Source organism: Camponotus vicinus, unplaced genomic scaffold (assembly GCF_025532165.1).
Source record: "Camponotus vicinus isolate PSW18456_S1 unplaced genomic scaffold, iyCamVici1.0 SCAF_2, whole genome shotgun sequence".
NCBI classification, from domain to species: domain Eukaryota; kingdom Metazoa; phylum Arthropoda; class Insecta; order Hymenoptera; family Formicidae; genus Camponotus; species Camponotus vicinus.
In genome coordinates, this window is record NW_028141956.1 from 23,417,063 (window position 1) to 23,444,942 (window position 27,880).

At 34.5% G+C, this 27,880-nt stretch overlaps 2 protein-coding genes across 6 annotated transcripts; one reads left to right on the top strand and one right to left on the bottom strand.

Moving 5' to 3' along the window:
* LOC145966680 (uncharacterized) lies at positions 1–22,060 on the bottom strand. Of its 3 annotated transcripts, none has more exons than XM_083090961.1 (8): positions 20,200–22,060; positions 15,376–15,536; positions 11,504–11,661; positions 5,245–5,401; positions 4,869–5,165; positions 3,717–4,030; positions 3,300–3,658; positions 1–2,535 (listed from the first exon to the last, which is right to left on the bottom strand). In XM_083090961.1, exons 2-8 carry the CDS (start codon positions 15,527–15,529, stop codon positions 1,767–1,769), a joined length of 2,208 nt encoding a protein of 735 aa, XP_082947087.1. In that variant the 5' UTR covers positions 15,530–15,536; positions 20,200–22,060; the 3' UTR covers positions 1–1,766. The 3 variants fall into 3 exon arrangements, with proteins under 3 accessions (XP_082947087.1, XP_082947089.1, XP_082947088.1); XM_083090963.1 differs by having other exon boundaries at positions 3,300–3,622; positions 20,200–22,059; XM_083090962.1 differs by having other exon boundaries at positions 3,300–3,646; positions 20,200–22,059.
* On the top strand, positions 20,981–27,604 carry LOC145966681 (uncharacterized). Of its 3 annotated transcripts, none has more exons than XM_083090965.1 (8): positions 20,981–21,036; positions 21,408–21,578; positions 24,130–24,255; positions 24,325–24,435; positions 25,075–25,330; positions 26,891–27,094; positions 27,174–27,325; positions 27,395–27,604. In XM_083090965.1, the coding sequence occupies exons 2-8, from the start codon at positions 21,430–21,432 to the stop codon at positions 27,525–27,527; spliced, it is 1,131 nt and encodes a 376-aa protein (XP_082947091.1). In that variant the 5' UTR covers positions 20,981–21,036; positions 21,408–21,429; the 3' UTR covers positions 27,528–27,604. The 3 variants fall into 3 exon arrangements, with proteins under 3 accessions (XP_082947091.1, XP_082947090.1, XP_082947092.1); XM_083090964.1 differs by having other exon boundaries at positions 21,008–21,061; XM_083090966.1 differs by lacking the exons at positions 20,981–21,036; positions 21,408–21,578 and adding an exon at positions 23,485–23,939.
* The last annotated feature ends 276 nt before the right edge of the window (positions 27,605–27,880 follow it).

Sequence of the window (27,880 nt, forward strand, 5' to 3'; positions counted from 1 at the left end):
GGCACTTTCAGAAAAAGCGTTTGATACAAAAGTTTCTTATTTTTTCACATAAAATTCGAATCTGTAATAAAAAGTATCATGTTCCCCTAAAAAAATTCAACTTCCGATCCGGATGGCGTATTTCCGGTCGGAATCAAAAGTTGAAAATATCACCATTTGATAGAGCGTACCCGATTTACTTAAAAATTGTTCGCGATTTTTGATAAAAGCCATTTATTTTCATTTTAAAAGGGGTGTACGCGTGGTCTGGGACACCCTATATATGTACTTTTTAATTTCGAGATCAAAAATGTATCTTGCAAGCGTTTCTTCGATTCTTAGAACAGTAAATTCGGTTTCCTAAAGAGTTACAGTTGACTGATTTGAATCTCAAATTGGAAAAAGAGTTAGAATTTCTTTATAAAAATCTATTTACTGCAGAGAATAGAAGAATCGGTCAGATAATAATCTCTAAAGCGCAACAATCACGAGACGATCGTAAACCTCGATCGATATCTTCGATCCTATTTTTATAAGCTTACGAATCTCACACTAATTCTACTTCATATCTTATCCTTATCGCACATTGAGTTTTTTGCATTCGATAGCAGTCGAGCGCAGATCAGGTCAGTCGATTTTGTCTTGTGTTGATTAGCGAATAATTTGAAGTCTTAACGATCGGAAAGTTTCATATCTCGTTATCTCACGAATAAATTAATAAATATAGAATTGTGACACACGATATCAATAAATTGCATTTTTATCACGATTAGTCACGATTGAGGGATGATCGGCCGCCAACTTGATCTGCGCTTCTATTTGAACATCTATCTTTTTACAAAACTCACATTGAAGAACACTCGAATCAGCCAGTTCAATATGAACTCACGATTCACAAGTATTGTGTTTTACGACTTTATCTTAAATATGCACGTTCCTCGTAAACAGTAAGAATATATTGATTCGACGCACACATTTATATTTGGAAATTAGTAAATGTAGGAAAATGTTAATCCTTTACATCGAAAAAATAAAAGTCTGCGTTTTCTACAATTATGAGTCATCAATAAACCATTAAATGATGATATTAAAAATTAAGAGATGTGTAATAGATATTAAATAGGAATATTGCAGTAAATAATTTTCTGTAAATTTAATTTCTAGATTATAGAGAGAGATACGTATATTTTATAATTATCTATCTAATATTAGTCTATCTATCTCAACGCATTATTAAATAAAAAAATGAACATTTCTCTATTTCTCAACCCCCATCGATTACGTATCCTTTTACGATAGGTTTCTTTACTTTTTGCACGATAAAGTTTATTTTTATATGTATTTTTAATTGCGCTTCAACACATATACGGTATTTTCCAGAAACACTATTCATTTTTTACGTCAAACTTCGATTCCCTATTTTTGCAAGGATGTGAATATAAATATCAAGTAAACTTTAACGAACGAAAAAAGAGTCAACAATCTCAACCAATTATATACAAAAAACGTATTTGCTTCGTAACGAAAAACGCACGTATAAAATTAACCTTAATAATCAAATTAATGAGAGAATAAACATTCGAAAAATCGATCTCATCGAGCGACGATTTTACACGATCAAAAAAAAAGAAAAGAAAAAATCCCTCTATGAAACGCTACGTCAACGAAAATTGGACTGCCCGTAACGCTTGCCTTAATCATCACCTAAATCTCTCCTCTCGCATCCGGCTTCTTCTTATCATTAACGGTGCGCGAATGACTCAACTAAAGCGGACTATCAATCATCCTTAGAAGATATGCGGCGCCAACTGTAGCTTCCAGAGGGAGACCGGTCTGGCGAACACCGTGACTTGACCCTTTTCTTTGCCGCCGACTAAAAAAACGTACAAGGGCGCCGGCCCGTAGGAAGGGGTCTTCGCGTCAGTCGCGTCCACCGCCGCCACCTTCGCTCTTTGCCTCTCGGCCCTCGACGCGCTCACCGCTCTTCTCGACGGCGAACTTAACGGCAGGCTCTTCGGTGGCGCCCGCGGCACCCTTCTGATCTCCTGAAGCTCCAAGAGTTCCGCGAAGGTCTGCGAAGCCGACCTGCCAGGCTCGTCTTCCAACACGCTATCGGGCGGACTATTGAGCAACTTGGCGTATTTTCCATCTTGTTGCTGCTGCTGCTGCTGTTGCTGCTGATGGTGGTGATGATGATGGTGATGGTGATGATAATGATTCCTCGTTTCGTCCAGGCCGAGGTAATTCGGGTTACAGAAACCGAACTGACCCTCCCGTATCGTCGACGAGGCGACGATCGGCCTGTGCGGCTTGGATCTCTTTCCTGATAGCCAGTCGTCGTCTGCGAGCGGATCTCCCGGGCTCCTCGCCTCGATACTCGCGTAATCCGACGTCGATTCCTCGCCCTCCTCGAGATCGGCGAATCTGACGGACGCCGACGTCGGGATCTTCGTCGTCGTTGGAGTCTTTGGCGTTTGCAGAGCGGCTTCGTAAAGGTGCGAACTGTAGCTGTCACCGCGGGTGGGCTGGCAAGCTTGGTGCACGGCCGCGAAATCTCTGCAATAAATGAATAATGTAAAATGTATAACGTGATATTTAATAAATTAAATAATCCCCAGCAAACACCAAGTAACATTTATATAACTGTTAGTTGTAATTTCCTACTCAACAATATAATTGTTACATGTTATGTAACAGTTACATAACATGTTATGTAACAGTTATATAACATGTAACAGTTATATTGTTGATAAACTGTATAAATACTATATAACTGAATACTATATAACTGAATATATACTATATAACTTATATAACAATATAACTGTTACATGTTATGTAACAGTTACATAACATGTAACAGTTATATTGTTGATAAACTGTATAAATACTATATAACTGAATATATTATAACTGAATATATACTATATAACTTATATAACTGAATATAACTGTTACATGTTATGTAACAGTTACATAACATGTAATAGTTATATTGTTGATAAACTGTATAAATACTATATAACTGAATATATTATAACTGAATATATACTATATAACTTATATAACTGAATATAACTGTTACATGTTATGTAACAGTTACATAACATGTAACAGTTATATTGTTGATAAACTGTATAAATACTATATAACTGAATATAACTGTTACATGTTATGTAACAGTTACATAACATGTTATGTAACAATTACATAACATGTAACAGTTATATTGTTGAGTAGGAAATTACAACTAACAGTTATATAAATGTTACTTGGTGTTTGTTGGGTCGTTTATCACGATTATTTGTATAGATGATTACCGCCTCTCTTCTTGAACCTCGATGAGTCTCGAGGTAGGCGGTTCCTTACGCTCCTCGTTGTCGCTGTTCTCATCCGGATCTACGAAGACTAATCTGGCGGCCTCTACAGGAGTGAGAACCGGCGTTGGTAACGTCAAAGCACGAAAATTTGGCACCGAAATAGGATCTCTGGTCATACCAGAACCGCTAGTATTACTGATATTGCTGACGTCAACCGTCCTCGTCGTTCCCTCCGATACTTTTTGCCTTCGACGAGCCAGAGTATTGGCACTGCGTGACTTTACCATCCCCGTGGATGGCTCCACGACTTCGATGTCCACTTGCTGAAAAGGATAGTACGTGTTTGCCTGCGCGCAGGCCTAATTGACACAAGATTGCTTATCGTTTATCGGGAACATATTTGGGTGGCTTATTTACCTCTTGAGGGCTCTCTTCGTTATCATCGTGTCCACTGAGAACCGTGTAACTACATTTCGTCGGATGACTGAGCCGCGATAGATTTATTTGCGATAATTTGGAAATTTCCTTGAGAAAGCTCTGGCGGGCTGAGGGGATCTCGTTCGGCGACATTCTATTGCTAGAAAGCCTGGGCCTTTGATTCCTCGGCCTCGGTTTTGAATTGTCCATGCTTGTTCCGCGAATCAATAGTTCGGACACCGCGAGGGCGACGCTTTCCGCCCTCGGCTGTGGTTTCGGTCCTGGCACTGACAACTTTTCCCAGGTTTCTGTACCTGTGTCGAAATATTTCATTTGTAAAAATCGTGAAAAATTATATAGAAACAAGTTGTTAAAACCGATACAGGTTTTCAAACCGGCAAACTTTTTTTCAGCAAATAAATTTTACAATATGTGAAAATTGATATAAATTTGATTATTAATTTATTTTTTATTTGATAATTAATTTATTTTTTATTTGATAATTAATTTATTAATTTATATTTTATTTGATAATTAATTTGATTATTAATTTATATTTTATTTGATAATTAATTTGATTATTAATTTATATTTTATTTGATAATTAATTTGATTATTAATTTATATTTTATTTGATAATTAATTTGATTATTAATTTATATTTTATTTGATAATTAATTTGACTATTAATTTCTATTTTATTTGATAATTAATTTAATTATTAATTTATATTTTATTTGATAATTAATTTATAAATGAATGTATAATGCTTTGCTCGTTTTTACGTTTAAATTGGTATAAATTAAATATGTTTATAAATTTTTAAATTCGTTTTATTATTTTTGTTATTACATTTTTATTATATAATTTTTGTTTTTATATATATATATATATATATATATATATATATATATATATATATATATATATATATTATAGGACCTTGCATTCTTTAAAAGCAGACTCGAAACTGAAATAATATTAAGAAAAATATAATATATAATCTATAATAAATGCAGTTTCAAAATATCTGTAGATATATTCTCATTCTAAGCTTTCAATTAGTAGAGCAAAAACAGAGTGATAAATTTTATACTTCTTTCCTCCATTTATCACAAGATTTTATAATGATATATAAAGCGATATATGTACCAAAATGGAATCTCCAAAGCTCGTTCGTCGCCAAACCGCCACTTTCACCCCCAAAGATCAGCATGCAACTTGGCAGTCTGCACGCCGCGTGGCCATGAAGAGGTCCAGGGCCTGGTTTGTTCTTCAGCATGGACCACGAGGCGCTGTTGACGTCCCATCGCCAGCAATCGTTCCTCTCTTGGAGATCCGTCATTCCGCCATAAATATACATCGCGTCACCGTGCAAAACCGCCGAGTGCTTGTGCCTCGCTGCCGGTCCGCTCTCGCTCGACGAGAGCAAGTGCCAAGATTCCGTCTCTGTAATAGGTCGAATGAGTTAGAGCCGCTGCAGGAATTAGCGAGTTGTCGTTATTTACGAGATACATATGACAATTACCGAAATGGAAGGCCCACAATTCGGAGGAGCTGCCGCGTAAGTCTTGGTAACCGCCGTATATGAGCATCTGTCCGCGATGTACCAAGGCTGTGTGACCTCTTCGGCCTCTAGGAACCGCGCAACCCCGTTGAGCTCTCACTTTTCTCCATACATTCGTCTAAAAAAATCACAGATGGAGCTCAACGGTTCATTACGTATATATTCATTTTTTATTTCGAAGAAATTAATTTTTTTTATATATATATAATTATAGACAAATTTGTGAGATTACGTTTCTGCATTTTCATTATTCGTGAATGTTGTATGAATTAAGGGCGGCCAGTAACAAAAGGAATAAAGGCCACTAATTTGCGGCCCTCCAATTTTGCCGTCTGAATAGCTTCGGCTTTAACCCGTGGGGCTGCAATAATCGTCGCTGCCACAGCCACTGAATAGATATGCGGAATTACGCTCTTACTAGTTTGCAATGCGAATTCCGGAAAATATCTCATGCAAAGTGTACGCGTTATGGTAGGATTTCGCTTAATTACTTGTTAATATAAACGTGCATATAATTAATTTGAGTTTCCTACTATTTTTATAGTGTAGTTAATACATGATTCATAAGTTTTCTAGTAAAATCGAACGAAACAAGGCGTTTTATCTCAGTTTTTTTGCAAATTTAATTATAAAATAAATATTTAATCGCGTTAATAATTCGTTGTGCATACGATATTTATTTCTACGAATCGAGTTTGTAAAGATATCGTGGCAACTGCTGTATATCAGAAACGCAAAACGCCCCCATATTGAATATTTTAACTGAAACGCATTCATAACTCAAGCTTTCATCCAGTCACGGAAAGCAGCTGGATGAAGGAATGCATGCAATATGCAAAATCACTGGTACTAAAACTATAACGTGAATCTATTATGAAATTATGATGATATATCGTGCTTGAAGACGGAATAATAAGAGATATTATTCGATTCATCATCAAATCTCTTTACAAAATTACATATATATGACGGAAATATTTTATTAAGTTTCAGATGGAGTTTTATATCGCACTTTATGTGTGTATACGATAGTGGAAAGATTTTTTTCAAAGACATGTACATCAAGTTTTAATTTTCACAAAAATGTATCATTATATTAGATAGATGAGATAAGCAGATTTATTTTTACCGCGCTGTTACCTTGAAACATTTTCCATGAAAAGCGTGTCAGAAGAGACTACTCTTGGCATATCCTTTATATTTACACATATCGATGAAATCAATACGTCGAGCCCTTTTCCCCGCTCGGGAAAAGATTTATCGCTCAATCTAGCGGAAAATTCGCATGTACATATTAACCGATATTTTAGAAGATGAATCGCATTTTTTTCGAAATCGAGGTTGGAATACAAAAGTAATGAACATTTTCTGTGGGTCATGTGACTGCCTAAATACATTCGACAGGATTTCTAATTTAAAATAGTTTAAGAATAAAAAATACATGAATTTCCAATAAAGATTTCTCGGATTTATTTAAGAGACGAGAGATTAACCAGATCGCGTTCCAATCTATTAGTTTTAGAGATATATATTTTACAAAAAATATATAAATTTCTAATAATAATTTCTCGGATTTATTTAAGAGACGAGAGATTAACCAGATCGCCTTTTAATCTATCAGCTTTAGAGAGGTATTTTATGTCTATGTCTATTTTATCATACATTGGTACACACACATATGTCCCAAAAGCACATATAAAATCAATGTAAATATTATTCCGCAACTGGAGGTCCAAGAGACTTCTGATTGCTATATCAAAGGAATGACAGCGGCGTCCATCTCGCCTCGAGAAATTTATAAATATATTTATCGCCCGCGGGATAGACATGAATATCTCACAAACTCATGAATATATCTTTCACATATGCGAAAATGAGACGAGATATCTTGCAGATTTTTGACAAAAAAGTTGCTAAAAGAATCATAAAAAAAGCTAACAAATTTAATCTCATTATTTATTATCTCGAAAACAACATAACTTTCATTATCATTCGCATACCTCAAAGATAATCTTTCTTCGCGAATCTCAGATATAAAAAAAAAACAGAGAGTGGAAGATATGCTGCAGAATACGCGCGTTTTCTTCCACGTTCCATCTGCCGCTTAAACGAGGGAGTGTTTTAATGAAGTTCAGAGGGAAAGTGAAGGAGACAGGGAGAGGGAGAGAACGAACATGCCGAGCAACCCCTCCAGCTTAACCAATCAGGTTTGCCTGACGCATCCGTATAACGCGGATTTCAATAATACACGGCGAACAGACAGGAACAGCGGAGGAAGAATACATACTTGTATTTCTCCTCCACGGTCCAACGATTAAAAACAAATGGACCAAAAGAGTAATCATAGTAATCCAATCAAAAAAATCTTTACACGAGACGAAATTGATTGATACTGAAAAAAATAGTTTGAGACATTTTCTTTATTTTATTTAAAAATTCTCTCTTCAACTACTCGCAGCTGTCAAATTTTATGTAAAAATGTGTGTTATATCAAGAAAATATGGAATAAATATATAAATATATAAATATATAAATATATAAATATATAAATGTATAAATATATAAATGTATAAATGTATAAATATATAAATATATAAATATATAAATATATAAATATATAAATATATAAATATATAAATATAAAATAAATAATAAATATAAAATAAATATATAAATATATAAATATATAAATATAAAATAAAATATAAATATAAAATAAATAATAAATAGTAAATATAAAATAAATATATAAATAATATTTACTTGATCCAGGAATATTATATTTTCCCAGACCACAGAAATCGTTACGTAACAGATTGTCAAAATAATATGATGAATGAACCTTATTCGCGAAAGAGATAATTAGTTATTGCTGAGAAAAAGAATAATCAGTGTAATCAATCTCATATAAAATCATATAATTTAATAAGAAATTTGTTGAATTTGATTTGATGAAATTTGAATGAGTTTATAAAATTATAACATATATATGACAAATTATAGATTAGACGAATTACACTATTTTATTTGATTTTATATTAAATTATATATAAAGAATAATAATAACTTTTTAAGAGAGCTTGGGATCTCTTGACATAAATAAAAAAATTTTTATCTCCTTTATCTTCGTATGAAAAAATAACGAATGGACGTTGAATCGATGACGCGTGATGTTTCGCATCTTATGCGGGCTTATTAATTTTTAATACCTCGCCACGTGAGTGACGTTACCCTTGGGAGATTGAAACTCTGGCTGGTTTCAAGGATACGAATCAGAGAGAAAGCCTGTTAACACCAGCTGTTGCCAAAAACCACCCTCGACTTAAATTGCTCTTGAAGGTCCCGCGAAAGGTGGGTAGTCTCTGAATATTGTATGAAATTAGAGGCTGTGTCAGCAAATGTTAACACTACGAGAAAAAAAAAAATAGAGAAATCATCATAAAATTTTATAACATTATCTGTGAGACTCTCTTCTATGCTTTTGAAGTATATTTTTTTCTTGAATTTTATTACATTAGTAATTTATATAAAATATGCTTATGTCTCTTTTTTTAGAATTAATATTAATTAATTCATTTTTAATTTCTTTTGGGTTTTTTCATCTTATTTGAAAAAAATTAAATTGGAATTTTCGAAATTTAAAATTTTCTCCTTACTATTCTTCTATTCATAATTATATTAAATTTGTAATTCATATATTGATGATAATTTAAATTATATAAGCTCGTTATCACAGATTACATATCCATTAGCTGAAAATTGCTTGACGATTGCTAAGACATTATTAATCACGTCGAGATTAATTTGAGATCTGATACTGCGACTATATCTATGGATCGATTGCAATCCAATACCTCCGGAACTACTGGAAGTAATGCCATGAACCGCGTGTTTCACCGGGAAGATATCTCGTTCATCATCGATGTCAATGCATTGCTGTCATTCTCTCGAGACATGAATGGAGCGTTACATAGACATTCTCTCGACAAATGGACGCAATAGGTTGAAACGGAAGTTCCAATTCCCAGACAAGAAAATTCAGTGTTCGATATAACATAGTCATGATTGTAGCCTCCGATGTCTTACAAATTTGTCTACAAATGTACGACGAAATTTTGCATTAAAAATAATCGTTTGAGGTATCTTATAAAATATTATCCGGAATGCTTATTCGCGAAAATAGCACATTCCGCCAACAGAAATTTCGCATTGAATTCGTTATCAAGATTTAGTTAAGAACGACCGTGCGATCTGATTAGATGAGGCGGTGGGCAGCCTCCAGGCAGCCGCCATTGCCGTTTTAGTGATCAGAAGGAGGGCCTGCACCCTCTCGATTTAGCAAACGAGACGAAGGGCAATATTGGACGACTATGCCAAAGTTGATTGACAATATCGCGCATCAATGCCTTTGCCGCTCCCTTAAATTTGCGGAAATATATATATATATCAATTTTTGAAATCATGATATAACCACTTCAATCAACACGTTGATTAAATCATATAATAATAAAACATCATCTTATCCTCTCTAAAATTATGTATCCGCGATACAAGTAGCGTATTTGCTCGCGCAAATTTTTTGTAACATTATTATAGATTCTATTAAAAACAAAATTCTTTGTTGAAATTAATAAAATATTATGAAGCTCTTATATAAGAAATTTATTTTCAGTAAAATTATGGAAAGCCTGGGTTTCTTAGGGATTTCTTTTGGATCGGGAAAAATCAAGAATTTTGTAAGAAATTCTCTCTTTGATAATTTTATTTTCATATTTTAAACAGTTGATAAGTAAATTATGCATTAAAAAAATATATATATATTTACTTCTGCTTGTATATTCAGTGTTTTACGAAATATTAAATGCAGTATATATTCTTTATTTCTTTACCCTTTCTTTTTAATTTTAGTGATAAAAAATGAAAATGTGTTATATAAATAAAAAATATTTATCTTACAAAAATTATTCAATTATTTTTGTTTTAGAACATTTACAAATTTAGCATGAATTGAAATTTAAGAAGCTATGTATTTTCCTTTTTATGACTGAAAATTACTAAAATGCACAATAAAAAAATTTATTTTAGAAAGATTCACTAAAAATCTTTAAAATATTTTTTTATCTGAAATTTTGAATAATTTTTAAAAATATTTGAAAAATCTGCGGAAGAGGAGACAAAAGAAATCGAAGCTGAAGAAATCTAAAATGGAAAAGAAATCAAAATAAGATACTAAAAATATCAAAGAAAGCGAGATATAAAATTTGAATTTAATTTAAAATTTAGAATTTAAAAGCTAATGTATTGATCTTATATAGCTTTTCAGAATTAATGAAAGTTCAAAGTTCAATTTAATTTAGTCTCTATTTTGTTTCTACTTTATTGAATTCTTAATTTAATGATCGATTGTGTTTTATCTTAATTTATTTTCATTCATTTATTTTCATTCATTTTCATTGTTTTTCAACTCTAATTGTAACCGGAAATAATTGTAACCGGATAATTGAACTCATCCAAAGTCGAAAAACAAGAATTAGAAAAATAAATAAATAATAAATAATATTTGAAAAATCAGGGAACTTTTTCTACAAGATTTGAGTAGACATTCTATAAGAATAGCAAATTACTAAACATATTTTCATAAACCGAGTTTGATCGATATCTGCACAGAATCACTTTGTTTACATCGATTTTGAGCTTCTTTACTTATTTCGTAGGATTGATTTTCCGCACGCGAGACAGGACGTCTCCCTCGTAACCGGAAGAGGCCAACCACCCCGTGTCATTGCTCGTTTCGCGTCGTGCTTATTATCCTCCCCGAGGAGTGCTTGACACCGCGAGGAGAACAATAGGATAACTGTACAACAGTAGGTAGATGAGAGAGAGAATTTCTACACGTGCTCGATCCGCGTGAGAATCGCTCTATTGGTCGGACAAGCTTCCTTCCGGTAGCTTATCACTCGCTTGTCGAAACCACCTCCCTCTGCGTGTCACTTCAGAGAGACAAGGAAGGCAAGTGACACACTGACGTGCAAAACTCACGGCCGTTGACGTTATCGATTAAGTGACATTTCTCGAGGGTGCGATTCTTCTCGCTCCCCTCGTCGCGAAGAGGATCTTTGAGAGCCTCGTCAAAGCGATACGATATCAGTTATCACGATCGTTATCGAAAGCGCTGATTTTTATCAACGATTTTTATCAACAAATATTCGCATATTGTTACCTTGACGTTGTAAACCCAGAGCGGGGTTTCCGTTCCGGCAGAGAAGCCCAGTTCACCTCCGAAAACGTAGAGGCAATCCTTGTAAGCGACCGCGCTGTGTTCCTGAAGAGCCGGCGGTCTCTCACCCCCTGGATGCAGTTCCTCCCACTTGCTCTCCGCTGAAAGAGAAACGTGTGAGTCACTTCCGGGTGCGACATTTTCGGGTTACAAATGGACGAGAATGCAAGAGAGCGAGTTTTTTTTCTACTGCACTCTCGTTACATTTTACGCAGCGTATAACCCGTGTCCCAGTTTTCGATTGCACAGGGTGCGAGAATGCTTTTCAGCCCAGTAAGAGCCGCGACACGCGTTACAGAGCATGTAATTCTCGTACTTTATGAAGCGATAAGTTTGCACGCTATATTTCCTTGTTGTGAAGTTGATAACTGCGTTTTGCATGCGAGTTAAAGGGAGGTATACAAGACGAAAATAAGTAGAGAACTGGGGATTCAAAGGAGAGAACTATTCGATTATAAAGCTTTATAAAGAGAATATTTAAAAAAATCTGCTCATCTTGCCCGACCTAGTTAATAAAACAGATATCTGAGCTATCGTGCAAAGGAAGCCAGCGCTCCCCCAGGAAATATAAAAACGAAGAAGCTCGGCCAAGGAGCGCATAAATTTGCGTTTTTTATATTGAACGAGAGAAATATATTTCCTTTCCATATGTACTAAATATCGGAGCGAAACTAAAAATATTGCTGCACTCGTCAATTATTCCTCCCTCTGTTCGTATATTAAACTCATTTCAAGCCTCCTCTTAAATCTTATTCGAGACGATAAAAAGAAAAAGAGAAAAAAAAGGGAGAATTTTTTATTAAAGATGATCGGAATCTTTTTTTAGATTCTAAATTATTTTTTAGAAAGAATTATTTTTATATTCTCTTATTTTTGCAACCACCCTTAAGATTTTTTACGCCTTTCTTTTTATCCCTTAGTCTTCGTTCTTTCCCTTCCATCTTGCAGCTTTATTATTCATCCATGTCTTGAGAGACGAATAATAACATCTACATATAATAATAAATAAATAATAAAATAATTAATATAATATAAATAATTATATTAATATAAAATATATTATATTAATTATTTTATATTAATATAAAATATATTAATATAAAATAATGAATATAATATAATAAATACAAAATAAATAAAAGAACGAAAAAATATTATTATTTGTAAGTGACATTCGCATTAACGTTTATTACGAAAATGGATATCCACGAATGTTTTGGCTTTTTACTGAAACGTGCTCGAGGACAAAGTCTCGTAAGAACCGTAATGTGCCGACCAAAGTACCTTCAGTGCCGCTAGAACGATACTACAGATGCTCGACATTGATTACATGGTACACGTGTCGTATCTACCTTCGGCGAAAAAATATCTCCTTTTGTCTAGAAGCATGCGCTGTAGAAGTTGCAGCATGTTTTTTGATGCAGGAGAGCTCCGGCGTTTTGGGGCAAGAGGGTCTACGTGCCTTTTGTACAAACAATTTAGCTATTAGAGCACCGTCTCGATAAATACTTTCAAAACATTGAGCGAGAATATTGAAGACATTTTTCTCGTAAAAGAATATTAAATAAACAAAAATTGAAATTTTGTTCTTATAAAAGTAAAAATATATACGCGAGCATTAAATTAATTTTTATATTTCTTCCATCTCTCTTTTTCCAACATTTCTTTTTTTTCCACCAATTAAATTTTCTCACATCTTTCCTGATATATATTCCCGCCCCAATCCTCATCCCTCAGGAATTGCCCCCTCCAGTTATTCCTCTACTTTAATGATAAAAAAAGGCGCAACAAAAACTGAGTTCCACTCAAAAGTATTCTCGTCATTCTTCGGGTTATCGCAATATTTTTGCAAAATCGAGTTGAGCGATATAGACCTTCAAGGGGTAGACAGCTGAGAACACATTGTTTGACCCGAAAAATGAAGTGCCAACCCTTTCAAAGCTATTTTAACATTCACCCACGCACAGCCGAACAATATCTTCTGATTAAAAATCCCGCCTGACATTGACTGCATTTTATAAATCAGTGTCTTTCTCGCGATTGTTTCGTTAACATAATTAACATTTGTAATCTTTCACCAGTAATAAAATTGCTACAAATAAAGCAGTTATTTGTTTTTTATTAATTAAATGATTTAATAATTATTGAATTAAATGATTGATTTAATTTTGTCTATTTGTCTAATCAAAATATTTTGAACATTAATTCAAATATTTAAATTTTATAGTTTAATTCTATTTACAAAAATATTCTTTTATTTAAATTTTTCTCTTTTTAATTTCATTATTAATTACCTTCTTTATAATGTATTTTTATCTTATAGGTTTATTGTAGATGTATCTTTTTATTGTGTACTAAAAGAATTTTCTTTCCCGCGTTTATTCTTTAATAAATAAAAAAATACATTTTTATGCATGATACGCAACAAAAAAGTTCTGATTCGACAATAATTTTTTGGAAACGACATAAGACATTGACATCTCTCCATATGCTTAGAGAATGATTAAAAGCTGGAAGAAGGAAAGAGGAGGAAGCTCTCCCCATGTCACGTAGATAAACCACCGATTATGGCTGGCGGGCGCAATTAATTCGCGTATGTCTGATCTCCGTGGAAACACCACGTAATTGTGGAGTATCGTCTGTCCGGATTTACTTGATGTACGTGGGCTTTAATAATGGTGCATTATTGATCAGACTGAACCCCGTTCAAATTCCGTCGCGCACCCTCGTTCCATGGGGTGCGTCGGCGGATGCGATGGGGTGCCGCTGGTCAGAGAAACGATGTTCGTATTGTATCGCGTGCTTCAAACTGCCAAATATCGTCATATTACTCTCTCCCTCTTTTTATATATATTTATATATTTATATATTTATATATTTATATCTACAATCAATTTCTTCTAAATTTTCTACATCTTCAAAATAACATAACGAAAGATCCAGTGATGAATGATAAATCCTAGCGAACACGAAATAACAGTTATATAATTGTTAGTTATAATTTCTCATTCAACAATATAATTGTTATTTAACACATAACAATTATATAACAGTTATGTAACAGTTATATTGTCGAGTAGAAAACTATAACTAACAGTTATATAGCTGTTACTTGGTGTTTATTGGGATCATAAACAATAATATACGACGTCAATATACAGGGTGTCCCAGACCACCCGTACACCCCTTTTAAAATGAAAATAAATGACTTTTATCAAAAATCGCGAACAATTTTTAAGTAAATCGGGTACGCTCTATCAAATGGTGGATATTTTCAACTTTTGGTTCCGACCGGAAATACGCCATCCGGATCGGAAGTTGAATTTTTTTAGGGGAACATGGTACTTTTTATTACAGATTCGAATTTTATGTGAAAAAATAAGAAACTTTTGTATGAAACGTTTTTTCTAAAAGTGCCTCTGTCAATCTTAAAATTGACCTTGAAATTTCATCACAGTTACTTTCAAGGTCAATTTTAAGATTGACAGAGGCACTTTCAGAAAAAGCGTTTGATACAAAAGTTTCTTATTTTTTCACGTACAATTCGAATCTGTAATAAAAAGTATTATGTTCCCCTAAAAAATTCAACTTCCGATCCGGATGGCGTATTTCCGGTCGGAATCAAAAGTTGAAATATTACCATTTGATAAAGCGTACCCGATTTACTTAAAAATTGTTCGCGATTTTTGATAAAAACTATTTATTTTTTAAAAGGGGTGTACGGGTGGTTTGGGACACCCTGTATATATATATATATATATATATATATATATATATATATATATATAAATGCAAGAAATTGTAAAGATTCTCACCAAGGCTGTATCGCCAGAGATCTTTGAGCGGCAGATTTCCATTTCTACCTCCGAGAAGATACACGTGACCCGCAAGTAAGGTAGCGCTATGTTTGCTCCTCGAAGGTGGTGCCGGTCCATTTTCGGTGCCGGCTGCGGTAACCGAACTCCACATTTTCTCCCTGAAAAAAATAATATCACATATAAATATCACTTTATCGAGTGGATTATGTTGTATCGAAGGAAGAATCACCGTCGGAGAGAGGAACATTTATTATCATTAAATACCTTTCATTAAAAATGTCAATAATACTGTACGCTTCTTTTAAGCTAACAAAAAGAGGTTTGAAGAATTTAATTTAATAGATACATTGATCTGGAGAGAGATGGCTATGTAATAATAGTATTGATTCCTTCTAGTCTTCGTAATATTTATTTTCCTGCGTTTCCGGATGTTTCCTTCTCTCTGCAGAATTATTGCCCTTCTCGGAAATAGCGGATAAAATAATAGACATTAAGTACCTTGTCAAATGTCATCAAACTCTTTATCGAGTCTTTATACTTGATGATTTAAGTAACGAACAAATCGATTGCAATTTGCCTTTATCCTTGCAATGAGCATGTTTTATTTTAATGCATTCGATTAGAATTTGAGTGATAGTTAAAGAGAGACATCTACAATGCATGCAATCCCGAATAATCCAAGAGGATCGAATTTTCACGGAGGGTGCATAATGCAAGACAATATTTACCGAGTCGAGGCAAATAATTAATCGGATCTGTCTGGAAGCTCCGTCGACAATTGTCACGCGATCACATTTTATCGGAGCCATACTTTCTGGAATAATTGTTAGGAAGTGAGACATTGATTGGATTTCAAGAAATACTGCTCAGACGCAACGATTTGTAGATCGTTCTCTTAAAACGAGGGAATTGCTGATCGCCACCGGCCATTCCCAAGACGCTGTTGCATTAGTAATACATCTCTCGTGCATCAGTTCCAAGGTAATCAATTTCCGCGTCCCTAGTTTCTTCATTCGATTTACCAACGGTTTTTTTCAGTAGAAACTCCAGCTTTTTCTCCGAGATTTTTAGCGCACAAAATATGTGTATATTTTACGAGATTTTTTCACAAAAAATACGAGTATATTTTATGCTTCTTGATCGATGTAATTAATTAATAGCGTAATATTTTCTCCTCAAAATGTGTCTTGATATCCGACGATCGGTCTGTCGCGCAGCACCCTATGTAAGATTCAATTAGTCGAAGAAAGTGAGCTCGGCCTTCGACATTGGCCTTCTGAGTTTCCGCCTATATCCGACGCCAGAGCTCGAGATTCAATTATAGTAGCTGCGAAATTGAGTTTCGAGGACGAATGCACCCTCACGCAATACATAGTCTCTCGTGATGCGATTCGAGGTAGGCCATCGCGATATAAATGCAATATTTTCCCAATGGGAAAGTTCGTTTCATACAACGTGGATCCACAGGTCGAAGAGGAAAAAAAGGATCCGCACAGGGAGAGTACAAATTGCGAGCGTGTTTTACCCTGATAAGATTTTTCACAATTTATTTTATTTTCCAATTGTAAAAAAAATGTTAATAAAATATTTTTTTTATTAGTATATTTTTTATTAGAATTTTTTTTATTAGAATTTATTAGAAAGAACAGGAGAATTGCTCTTAGTTTCTGAAAAATTAAATAACAAGAAAATTTAAACGTGATATCACTGTAATCGCATCGTCAGAAACAGTTCTTTTAGCGAGACGTTTGGTGATCGAAGATTCGAAGCGGTTCGGATTATTTCAACTTTTATCGGTATGTCGACTTTTATCTCGTATTTTTCACAGATCAGTGAGCCAGCGCCCCATTCCCCTCCCCTCTTTTCTCTATCGCAGGATCTCTCAAAATACGGAATATATTGCTAGTAAAGATTTTATAGCAGCTGTTACACATATACACACACGTACACACTCGTATCTGAATATATCGGTGGATTCCATCGGTTTGGGGCGAGAGAATGCCATGCGATAATGTCCCATCCGCAGATTTCGGGACGAGCCGTCGGTGTTTTTTGCACCCCCTCGCTATACGAAAGGCTCGGCCCAAAAGCTGGGATTAAACGCGCGTCACGGCAATTTTTCAGCGATTTCACGGGATCGACTTCGGGATTTGTACGATACGCAAAACGAAACCCGAAGATCCTTTCCTCTCGGAAAAATTCCAGCCGAGCTGTCCGAATGTCAGAATCTCGGTTTCCAACGTCGAGCTTGATTGACGCGAAATTCTCGAGAATCATAGAAATATATCTCTTGACAAACGAAAATGATAAAAATGCGTTAAATGAAAGAATTGAAGAATTCTTTTGACATTTAAATAAAGTGCACTATCTCCAAGAAATTAAATAAAACAGACGAGTCATCATTTTTATAATTTGCAATGGTTTTTTTAAATATATCTTAATCTGTGTATTTTTTTGTGTGATTTTTATTAAATAAGTTAAATAAAACATGCAACGTGATCAAATTTAAAAACCGTATACTAAATGATATTACAAGCCATCTTTAAGAACAATTTATTTTAATAAGATATTATAAAGCGAATTTTTTCATTTACAGTAGACGCATCTCGAAAGCAAAGCGATCTAATAAGCTCGAAATATCAAGCTCATAATTGTTTCATCAAAGGAACGAGTTCTTCATCAAAAGAAATGGCAAACGCTGCTATAGCACTATTCAATTGATAAATATCCCATCATTCTTGATGAGAGAACAAGGCCTTAACCGCGAAGAGACCAGCTTAGATTAGAGAGTCACGCGGGCAACAGACGTAGAAGACGACTCGCTCCCCTTTCCGATGGCGTTACCCTCTCGTGAGAGTTGAGTTAAAGAGTCGGCAAAGGGAAGGGATCGAAATTTAGTCGAGTCTTTGCTCGACATCGAATGTCACGAAGATGAAACCGGCGATCGATCAATACGTCGGTTTTTCTTTCCAAGGGGGATGAAGACAGAACACTTGACTGTAGGCGGTACTTTTTAAAAATTTAAAAACGTAAATTCGATTATACAAAGCGATTTATAGCTTAGCGATTTATGCATTATATATCAAAAAATATATGATTCAGAAATCAGTTGAATATTAATGCACAGAGAGTGTATTTATATAATTTAAGCTCGTTATGTAAACTACTGTCTCTCAAAATCTTACTCCAGTACTCGATCGATTTTTCTTTTCGAGAGAAATGAAAAGAGTGACTTGACTCTGTAGTGCTTTTTTTAAAAATCTAATAAAATGTAAACTCGATTATACAGAAATGAAACTGTAATAAAACTATAATTTGATTACTCCATTATCAGTCGATCAATATTGTTATTATATAATAATAATGTTATTATGTAATAATAATAATAATAGTAATAATAATAATAATAGTAATAATAATAGTAATAATAATAATAATAGGAATAGTAATAGTAATAATAGTAATAATAATAGTAATAGTAATAATAATAATACTAGCAATAAGAATAATAATAATAGTAATAATAATAATAATAAGAGTCATAATAATAATAATAATAATAATAATAATAATAATAATAATAATAATAATAATAATAGTAATAATAATAATAATAATAATATTGATCGACAAGCTTTATATTTATAATTATAGCAAAGCTACCATTTTAAAATGCATTATACATCAAGAAGTACATGATATAGAGAGATCACTTGAATATTAATGCACAGAGAGTGCGTATTTAATTTTAGGCTCGTTGATTACGCAAAGTAGTCCAACATTTTTCAAAATTTTCCTACTCGGCACCGTCGCAACTCTGAATTTATTTCGACTACCTGAGTTTACTTGGAGCGTTTACATAAACGCTCTCTTCTTTAAACAATTCGAGAGGGCGAACGCCCCTGCGTTTCGTGCAACCCACGAAGGACCGCTGCTAAAAGAAGCGAGATTCTTGTGCAAACACTGCGGTAGTTCTCATTACCGATCCCTTTGTGCCGGAAAGAACAGCCTCTAATCTGCTGCATATCTTAAGGGACGCTCATCGTTAGTGCTCTATTTAAATTTCAAGTAGCGAACGCACGGCCTATGTAAATTGCAAAGTTAACTTGGCGATACCATATAATCTCATTTGATGAAAGTCTTCAAATAAACGTGCACGTTTATTTCGATGTCTATTGAAATAAAATTTTTTTTCTTCTCTTAATTTATTGCATTAATTTATGCATTTACCGTAAGAAGAGTTTAAGATGCATCGTAACGTTGTGTATAGCTGCTAGTACATAAAGAACATTGATTTTCCACGAGGTTAAGAAATTATAAGTAGCTACTTTGCCACGTGACTTGCCCTGATAAAAATTTATACTGCCTACAGATCTCTCTTTTCTCCTATTGAGATTCTTTATCATTCATTAGTAGATTTTTCTATGTCACTCGCTAAAAAAGATGTATTGAAGCTACCCTAAACTCTCAATCGTCTCGAATAAAATCACATAATTACGAGATACATACATCTCCTTCGGCCAATAAATTTTATCGAAGGTCCCTTTCTCTTCTTTTAATAAATTATAGGATAGAATAGAAAGGTATCTAAATTCAGATAAATTTTTTCGAGCTTTGACAGAAAACGATTAATCTTATATTGTAAATCTGTTCATCGAATTAATGCGAAAATCGATTTTAGCTTTACTCTACATCGATGAGATTAATTTGTTTGCGCATGTGTTGCATATAAAGCTTCCTTTTTCAGACTAATACCCGAATCCATCTTACTGTACGATTCACTTTTGCATCAGCGATTCTGCCGCCAGTTAACAAGCTTACCTCTTGGCTCGGTAAATCTTCTATCTCGTTAGCCGTGGCAAACGCAACTCGTGACCCACATGCAATCGACGATTAAAAGCTGCTAGAGCACACGCTGCACCACACAAAAGTCTCATACATCTTTCTCACGATCTTCCCCGACGCTGCATCCAGCTGCACTGATAGCGACACAAGATCTACGAAGATTTTCCGTTGGAAACCGAGGTACTCGAGACGGGACGAAGGTCCCTTTAACAATATCTCGAAATTATTCAACGTTCACAGAGAAAACGCAGAATCCTAATTGATCACTCGACGTGCATCATTCTGGAGATGAGGCTTTCGAATCAACCGCGGCGGCAACTGCCCAGATTCACGAAAGGGTTCAACGAACCCCTGTCGCGCGTCGTATTATCGAACGTCAGTTTTTTTCGCGCTATTATATCCGCTGCGCCCAAGCTTCGTATCATCATCGTTCAGCTGGTTCAGTACCACCTCGCGGACATCTCCACATCGACTAGAACACATCACGCGCTCCAGCCGCATCAGGCCTGCATCGTTCCCTCCCGATTTTCGTTGACCAATCTGCCCATTTGTCAAGATTCTGATGACTAGAAGAGAACCCACGGGTCACCCGGAGAAAAGCAGGCTACTCGCCGCTTGTTTTCTCCCAAACTGCGTCCCAGGGTCGAGCACCTACCTAGCCGAGTCCGTCATTGGGGACTCGGCGCAGGCGCTTCGCAACCAGCAACCCTCGACCCCTCGCGCCATCGAGTGAGGGTGGGAGAGTTGAATACAAGCGTCGGACGAACGCTGCACCGAATGAACCCTTCGAACGACGACGATGGAGAGACCAAGGTGACCCCCTCTCCCTCCCCCCGACGTACGTACGATTTGGTTTATCATCCGCTTTAACATCCGAGGCGCCAATCGTTCTTCATGTAATATAAATGCGGATATCACATTGGCCAGGCAATAATTTCTCTGCAATTTTGTCAGCATATTTTGTAGAGTGCTTTTATTCATTCAGTATCTCATTTCTCTATTAAATCTATCATTTTCTTTCCTTATTTTTCTCATTAATATATAATTATTATAATATATTAATGTAATAATTATACAATTATTATATTATTATATAATATATTATATAATTATTATATATTATATTATATATTATATAATTATTATATAACATATTATATAATTAAAATATGTGTATCGTTCAGACAGCTGTAAAGAGACTTCTTCATGCTTTCGCCGATCTTCGTGGCTCGTGGCTTCTCTCGCTCATGGAATGGTTGGCGCGAGACTGACTTGGACTTCCGTACAATCTCGCTGGTACAGCAGCATCCCGTGGACCGACGCATGCGTGGGCGTCAGTTCCCATGGAAACCCGGGTATGCAAGGCACCGCGTGTGAATGCGTATTGATTACTCTGCTCTCGCTCCATCCCGTCGCAGTCTCTCGTATCTTCTACGGGCAACCCCCCCAGGTATCTCTCTCTCTCTACCTTCCTCCCCCTTTCTATTCCTATCCCGCTTCCGTACCCGAGAGTCATCTTCGTCTCCTAAGCGCGGCAGCCTCCCCCTCTATTTTTTAAATTAGCCCTCTAATGTCCCGTTCCCAGCATCCTCGAACGGAATCGGATTCTCTCTTTCACTGCGGCCCCGCCGACCCTCGCGCGGGTCCTCGTCGGTTTTACTTAAATTAATGCTCGCGTCTCTCGTGCTAGCTCTTGCAGTTCATCGGATACACATACTCGGCACAATCCAAGTGTAATATACGCCTTCCTTCCTGCTTGAAGTCTCGCATGAAGATTAATGAAACGCATCTCTAGTGCTTTGAATTTTCTAAACATTCTTCATCAGCTAGCGAGACTCTATAACTGACCAAAAAATTTAAATTAATTAATAATTAATAATTTAAATTAATTGATCATTGACTTATAAAGCTATAGTAATGATTACTAAAAGTCGAGACAAGATATGCTTGAAACCTTCCTTGATTAATAAGAAATTGATGTGCAAAAGATGATATCGAATTACATCATAGTTATCGAGAATATCCGTTACAATCAATCCGAGCTCGGTGAAACGCATACTCCCTCCGTCTTTTTGCCAACCGTAGGTTGGGGCAGCACTAGTGATTCGACAAGAGCTCTCTCTCGTTGTTAGAAATTTTGTAGTTTAACGTAATAAGGACTCATGAATGCGGTACGTATTCGCATAATTTCGGTTGTTCGTCACACTGACGAACGTCCAGGCGGAACAAATTGTCCTGTTCACATTTCGCAACGGAAATCCAGTAAGAGAAACAAAGCACACAGTAGGAAATTAGCAATCGTCAATTTGGCGAAACTTTTCGAACCTGGCTATCACTCCTTTATTCTCGAACTTGGTAATCGGTGGATCAAATATCTTATTCTACGAGTTGTTTTAAATCCCTCTCATCGTAAAAAAGAAGATCTTAGGTTTATTTTAATCTTTGCTGACAGACACTTTCGGAAAGATTGAAGACCGTAACGAAAGAGAAAGTGGAAAAAATGAAAAAAGAAAAGTATTCGAGGCTTGTGTGATTTTCCACGAAAATAGCGTTAATTAAATATTAATTATAGAGGAGAAAGTGGGATTGAATTGGAGGGATTCCTGAAAAGGGGAAGACATATAAAGTACAGTTAATGACGCGAGGTATCTATTGGCACCATCTCGTCTCGTGAGTTTTGTCAAGTTTCGTAAGCGAATAACGAAAACAATAACAATGGGAAATCTTAATTAATGTGCTAGCGTGACGATTGTTGACTCACTCGCGACACTTTTATTTTCGCTAGCGCTCTGCCCTGCTTGACGTTTGGTCACACATTGTGCCTTCAGGGACGCAACTAAAGTTGCATTATTCCATGTGAAAATTATACAGTTTGCTTGTAAAATATTTATAACACAAAAATAAAAATTAAAAAACTATAAAATCATTAGCAGAAAAGGAATATGTTGTACTATTACTATATTAATTTTTATTTTCAAATAATTAAAAAACAAATATAAATTTTACATATTGTTTAAATAAATATTTAATAAATAAAATCAAAACTTGTAGGCATAAATAAAACCTGCAAAAATATTAAATTCTTGTAATAAAATTTTATTTTTTAACCTCTTGTTGCTTTTTATACAATTATAATAATAAATTTATCATGATTGGAAAAAGAAATGCAAAGAAACAAATGTCAGAATTAATATTTTGTTATTATTTTCCTACATTTTATCACAGAAAAATCCCATGCTCGTCCCTGAAGGGTGAATTTATGGTAGGATCCCAAGCATGACCGCTATATAAATAGGTGAAACTTGGGAAATTAGAGAGTTACTTTTGTGTCATCTCGTTGAAGCGAACGCTCGTCGTACTTTTATGATTTTTATCCGAGGATTATCCGCGAATTCGATACTTTCTCTGTATTCTCTGTAGCTTGAGAAGAAACCGTCTTAAATATTCGCATTTTAATTTATCGCGGCGATGACGCACGTCCTAATTCTCTTCATCCTCGGTGTTTATTGTGCACTGGCGGAGAAAAGTGAATTCCCGATGACAACTGAACTTTCGAAGAAACACTCTGTGGAAACGGAGGATAAACTTCTGGAAAATATCACTCGCGCGAAAAACTCGTCGCAGCATATCCTAGACAATAACAGCGAGGAGGAAAGGAAAACGGACAAGAAACCGAGAACCGTCTTACATCGCGACTCGAGTCTCGACAGAGATAAGTCAACATCTTCGAATTGTGACCGTAGTTTTTAGTTTCCCCCTTAAATCTCTAAATCTTAAGCTTTCCAAATGTGACAGATAAGTTAATAATTGACAATAAATTGATAATAATAATTGATAATAAAAATGACAGATAAGTTAATAACTGACTTGTCAACGAATTATATGTGGAACGTTTTTACTTGCAAGTTCCAGCTGCTGCGGCCGCAGATACAGTACCAGCGAACCTGCAAGACCGGATTACAATTACAACAAAGTCCCTTTGGAGATCGGACATTATTCTTCTCAATATAACGAGCGAAATCCTGTTGACAGGTAAGTAATGTATTATTGGCTACCTCTTGTACGTACATAAAAATTTTAGAACGCGAAATTTCCTTTCAGATTCGGATGGCAGACGCAAAGTCGGCCCTCAGGTTCCGCCGGAAGCGGCGGTAGACCTGGAGGAGGAGAAGGCGGAAGCGGAACCTACGCGGGAAGTCAGTCGGGAGACAGGTGAATTTTCTCAACTTCCTCCTTCCTTTCGCTAATCTCCACGAATTTTACGAAACACTTTTGATAATTCAGAAAAAATTAATTTTCCTCTTGATGGCGTAAATACTTAAAGAATTCGAAAAATGAAGGAAAATATGTGACTAAAAATTTTGATAAATTAAAGACATTTTGATGTTAATTCAGAAAAGATTAATTTCCGTCTTGATGGCGTAAATATTTAAAGAATTCGAAAAATGAAGGAAAATGCGTGACTAAAAATTTTGATAAATTAAAGACATTTTGATGTTAATTCAGAAAAGATTAATTTCCCTCTTGATGGCGCAAATATGTAAAGAATTCGAAAAATGAAGGAAAATGCGTGACTAAAAATTTTGATAAATTAAAGACATTTTGATGTTAATTCAGAAAAGATTAATTTCCCTCTTGATGGCGTAAATATTTAAAGAATTCGAAAAATGAAGGAAAATGCGTGACTAAAAATTTTGATAAATTAAAGACATTTTGATGTTAATTCAGAAAAGATTAATTTCCCTCTTGATGGCGGAAATATTTAAAGAATTCGAAAAATTAAGGAAAATGCGTGACTAAAAGTTTTGATAAATTAAAGACATTTTGATTCGCTCCTGATGAAAACAAAAGATACCCATCGCGTCCAGTGTACGGAAGTGAAAGTGCTAACAGACCCAGCGCTTTGGGATACGGAAATGCTGGAGGATACAATTATGGCGTTAGCAGTCACGGGGGCTACGGGGGCAGGCCGTCTGGATATGGAGGTTCGAACGGCGGTTATGGGATTTCGGGAACATTGGCCGACGGTGACGAATTCGGTCCTGGCGACTCGGCTTATCCGGACGGAAGTGTGCCACAGCATCCCGGAAATTTTCACGCGCAAAAGGTGGGTATATTTCGAGGGAGATGAATATTTTTCACGATTTTATTACCTTTATATAAATAGAGGAATCGAAAAAGGAAGAGAGAAAAATTTTGACAAGCTGCCAGTAACGGATACATATCGAAAGTTTGCTGGAATCCACTCTCAAAAATAACAAGTTAAATCGAAATATTCGATAACTTGTTAAAGTCCTCTCGAAAGTCTCCAAGTATCCAGGTTGTTGTTTCTTTTCTGCGATGCCCATTTTTTGCTCTTTTGCTGTAACTAACTGTCATCATATAATTTCATTTCTTCACGAAAAATGACCATTTATTTTGATAAGTATCCGTCATTCTCGCTTATGGATTGTTAGTGAGAATTAATTTGTCGATTAATTTTTTTAAATTTCGCAATGAATTATTCGCGGTACACTGGAAATGGGTGCATTAATATGCGCTTTATTTTAAAACATAATTAGATTTGCTGATTGTTCATATGGTAAATATTTTGATCGAATAAATCTTACATAAATAAAAATGAGCCTTCAAAACATTATATAAAATAAATTAATTCATTATCGCAGCGACATATTTAACGCAATATAAAAGAAATTTATATGAAATATTTTTTTTTATTTTAATTTAATTATTAAGTGATTGATATTATTTATTTTAATCCGCTAATTTAATTACTTTAATTGATCTTTAATTGTCATCTTATTATGCGATTTCAATTCTGAAGACAAATTACATTTTTAGGAATTTTAGAAATTTACAATATCGGATAAAATATATTTGATTCTCTAGCAGACTTAGAAGAATAATTATTGTTTATAATTATTTTGATACAAAATGTAAGAAAATGTTTATTAATTTATAATTTTTATCGCTGTCATTTTAATTCCTATTTAAAATCATTTCTACTTAGAATAAGCAAAGCAAGATATGCACTTCGATAAAAAACCATCATTGCGATACAGTACGTGTCGTTTATCAAAAATTAATCAATTAATTATAATAATTATAGCAAATTATCACCTGGTTATCTCATCATTTGGTTACATTAATCATTCAATATTAAGATTCCTGTCTTATTGTTTTGAGTCTGAATAGCAAATTATATTGAAATCGAATTATATTTTAACAATAATCATTGACTTTTTTATGTAAAGAAATTAAATACTAAATATTAAAGATTTCGAAATTAAAAAGATATTTACAAAATTATCAAAAAACAACTAAATTCCCCAATTACTTTCGATTAACTAAGCGTTTAATGTTCGATTGCACCAATATTATTTTAGCTTGAAGCAAGACTTATATATGTGTCGATCTTTATTTATTTAGAAAGAAACATAAAAATAGACATATGTAAATCCGGAATAATGTTAGTGCCACCTAGTCTAAATCTGTTAGAATCTGTAAGGGCTAAATAAAACTTTATCTAGTATCTATTATAAGCACCTTATCATTTAACAGTAATGAGCACATTCTGTTCGATACTGGGGAAGTTAAACAATCCTTTCTTTTCTATTTTAAATCGATCGAGGAATTCGTAAATTAATAATTATATTTATCTGTTAAGGCCGTAGCGTTAAAAGCTCTAGCTGGTGTTGCATTGATCGGAGCAGCAGCGGCGTTAGCTTCAAATCCGGTTCTCCTACCAATTGGCATCGTAGGCGGAAGAAAAAAGAGATCGGAGGCTTTCTCGGAGGAAATGCAATACGACCATCAGCCCGACGACCAAATGGATTACATCTTGAACATGTTGAGGAGAAACTTGTACAAGGTATATTCAAACATACGATGACGTGTAATTTTTCTGCGCAGAAACCAACTGAAATATTGATTTTTTTCTCAACGAACAGATACAAAAGAACAGCTCGACCAACAGATTGATCGTCTCCCCGAGATGCGTCGCCAGGTTGACTTGCGAAATCCAGAAGGACTATCTGTCCGAAATCGACAAGGACGTTGAATTCTTGAACACTCAGAATCGCAAATATCATCTTACTAATTTGTACGGTTTTTTTTTCTCACTATTCGAATTATTTCCCAATATCATATTAATTATTTCAAATTTTTGCAGAATACGAAACAACGTACTCAATGCCGCTTCCATAAACTCAAACGTAAAGGATTTAATCAAAATGGCAATCGATGTCGCAACTGAAAACAGAAATTGCAACATGTTTGCTTGTAGTTATGTAAGGAAAGGTTGAACGATTTTTTTTAATTTCAACCATATAACCACACTTATCCAATAAAAAAAAATATATATATACGCACAGAAATAAAATCTTCTTGTAATGGTAGCTTTTGCTTAATTACTCGTCAATATAAATGTCATTATTTTAAGTGTTTCTTAATCACACATTTTTATAACACACGCATAGTTAATATATAATTTATATAATATATAATTTATATAATTTATATAATTTATATATTTATATAATTTATATAATCTAACAAAAACAAAATAAGGCATTTTATCGCAGTTTTTGCAAATTTAGATACAAAATAAATATCTAATCGTGCTAAATCGCGTTAATAATTCGTTGTGCATGCGTTT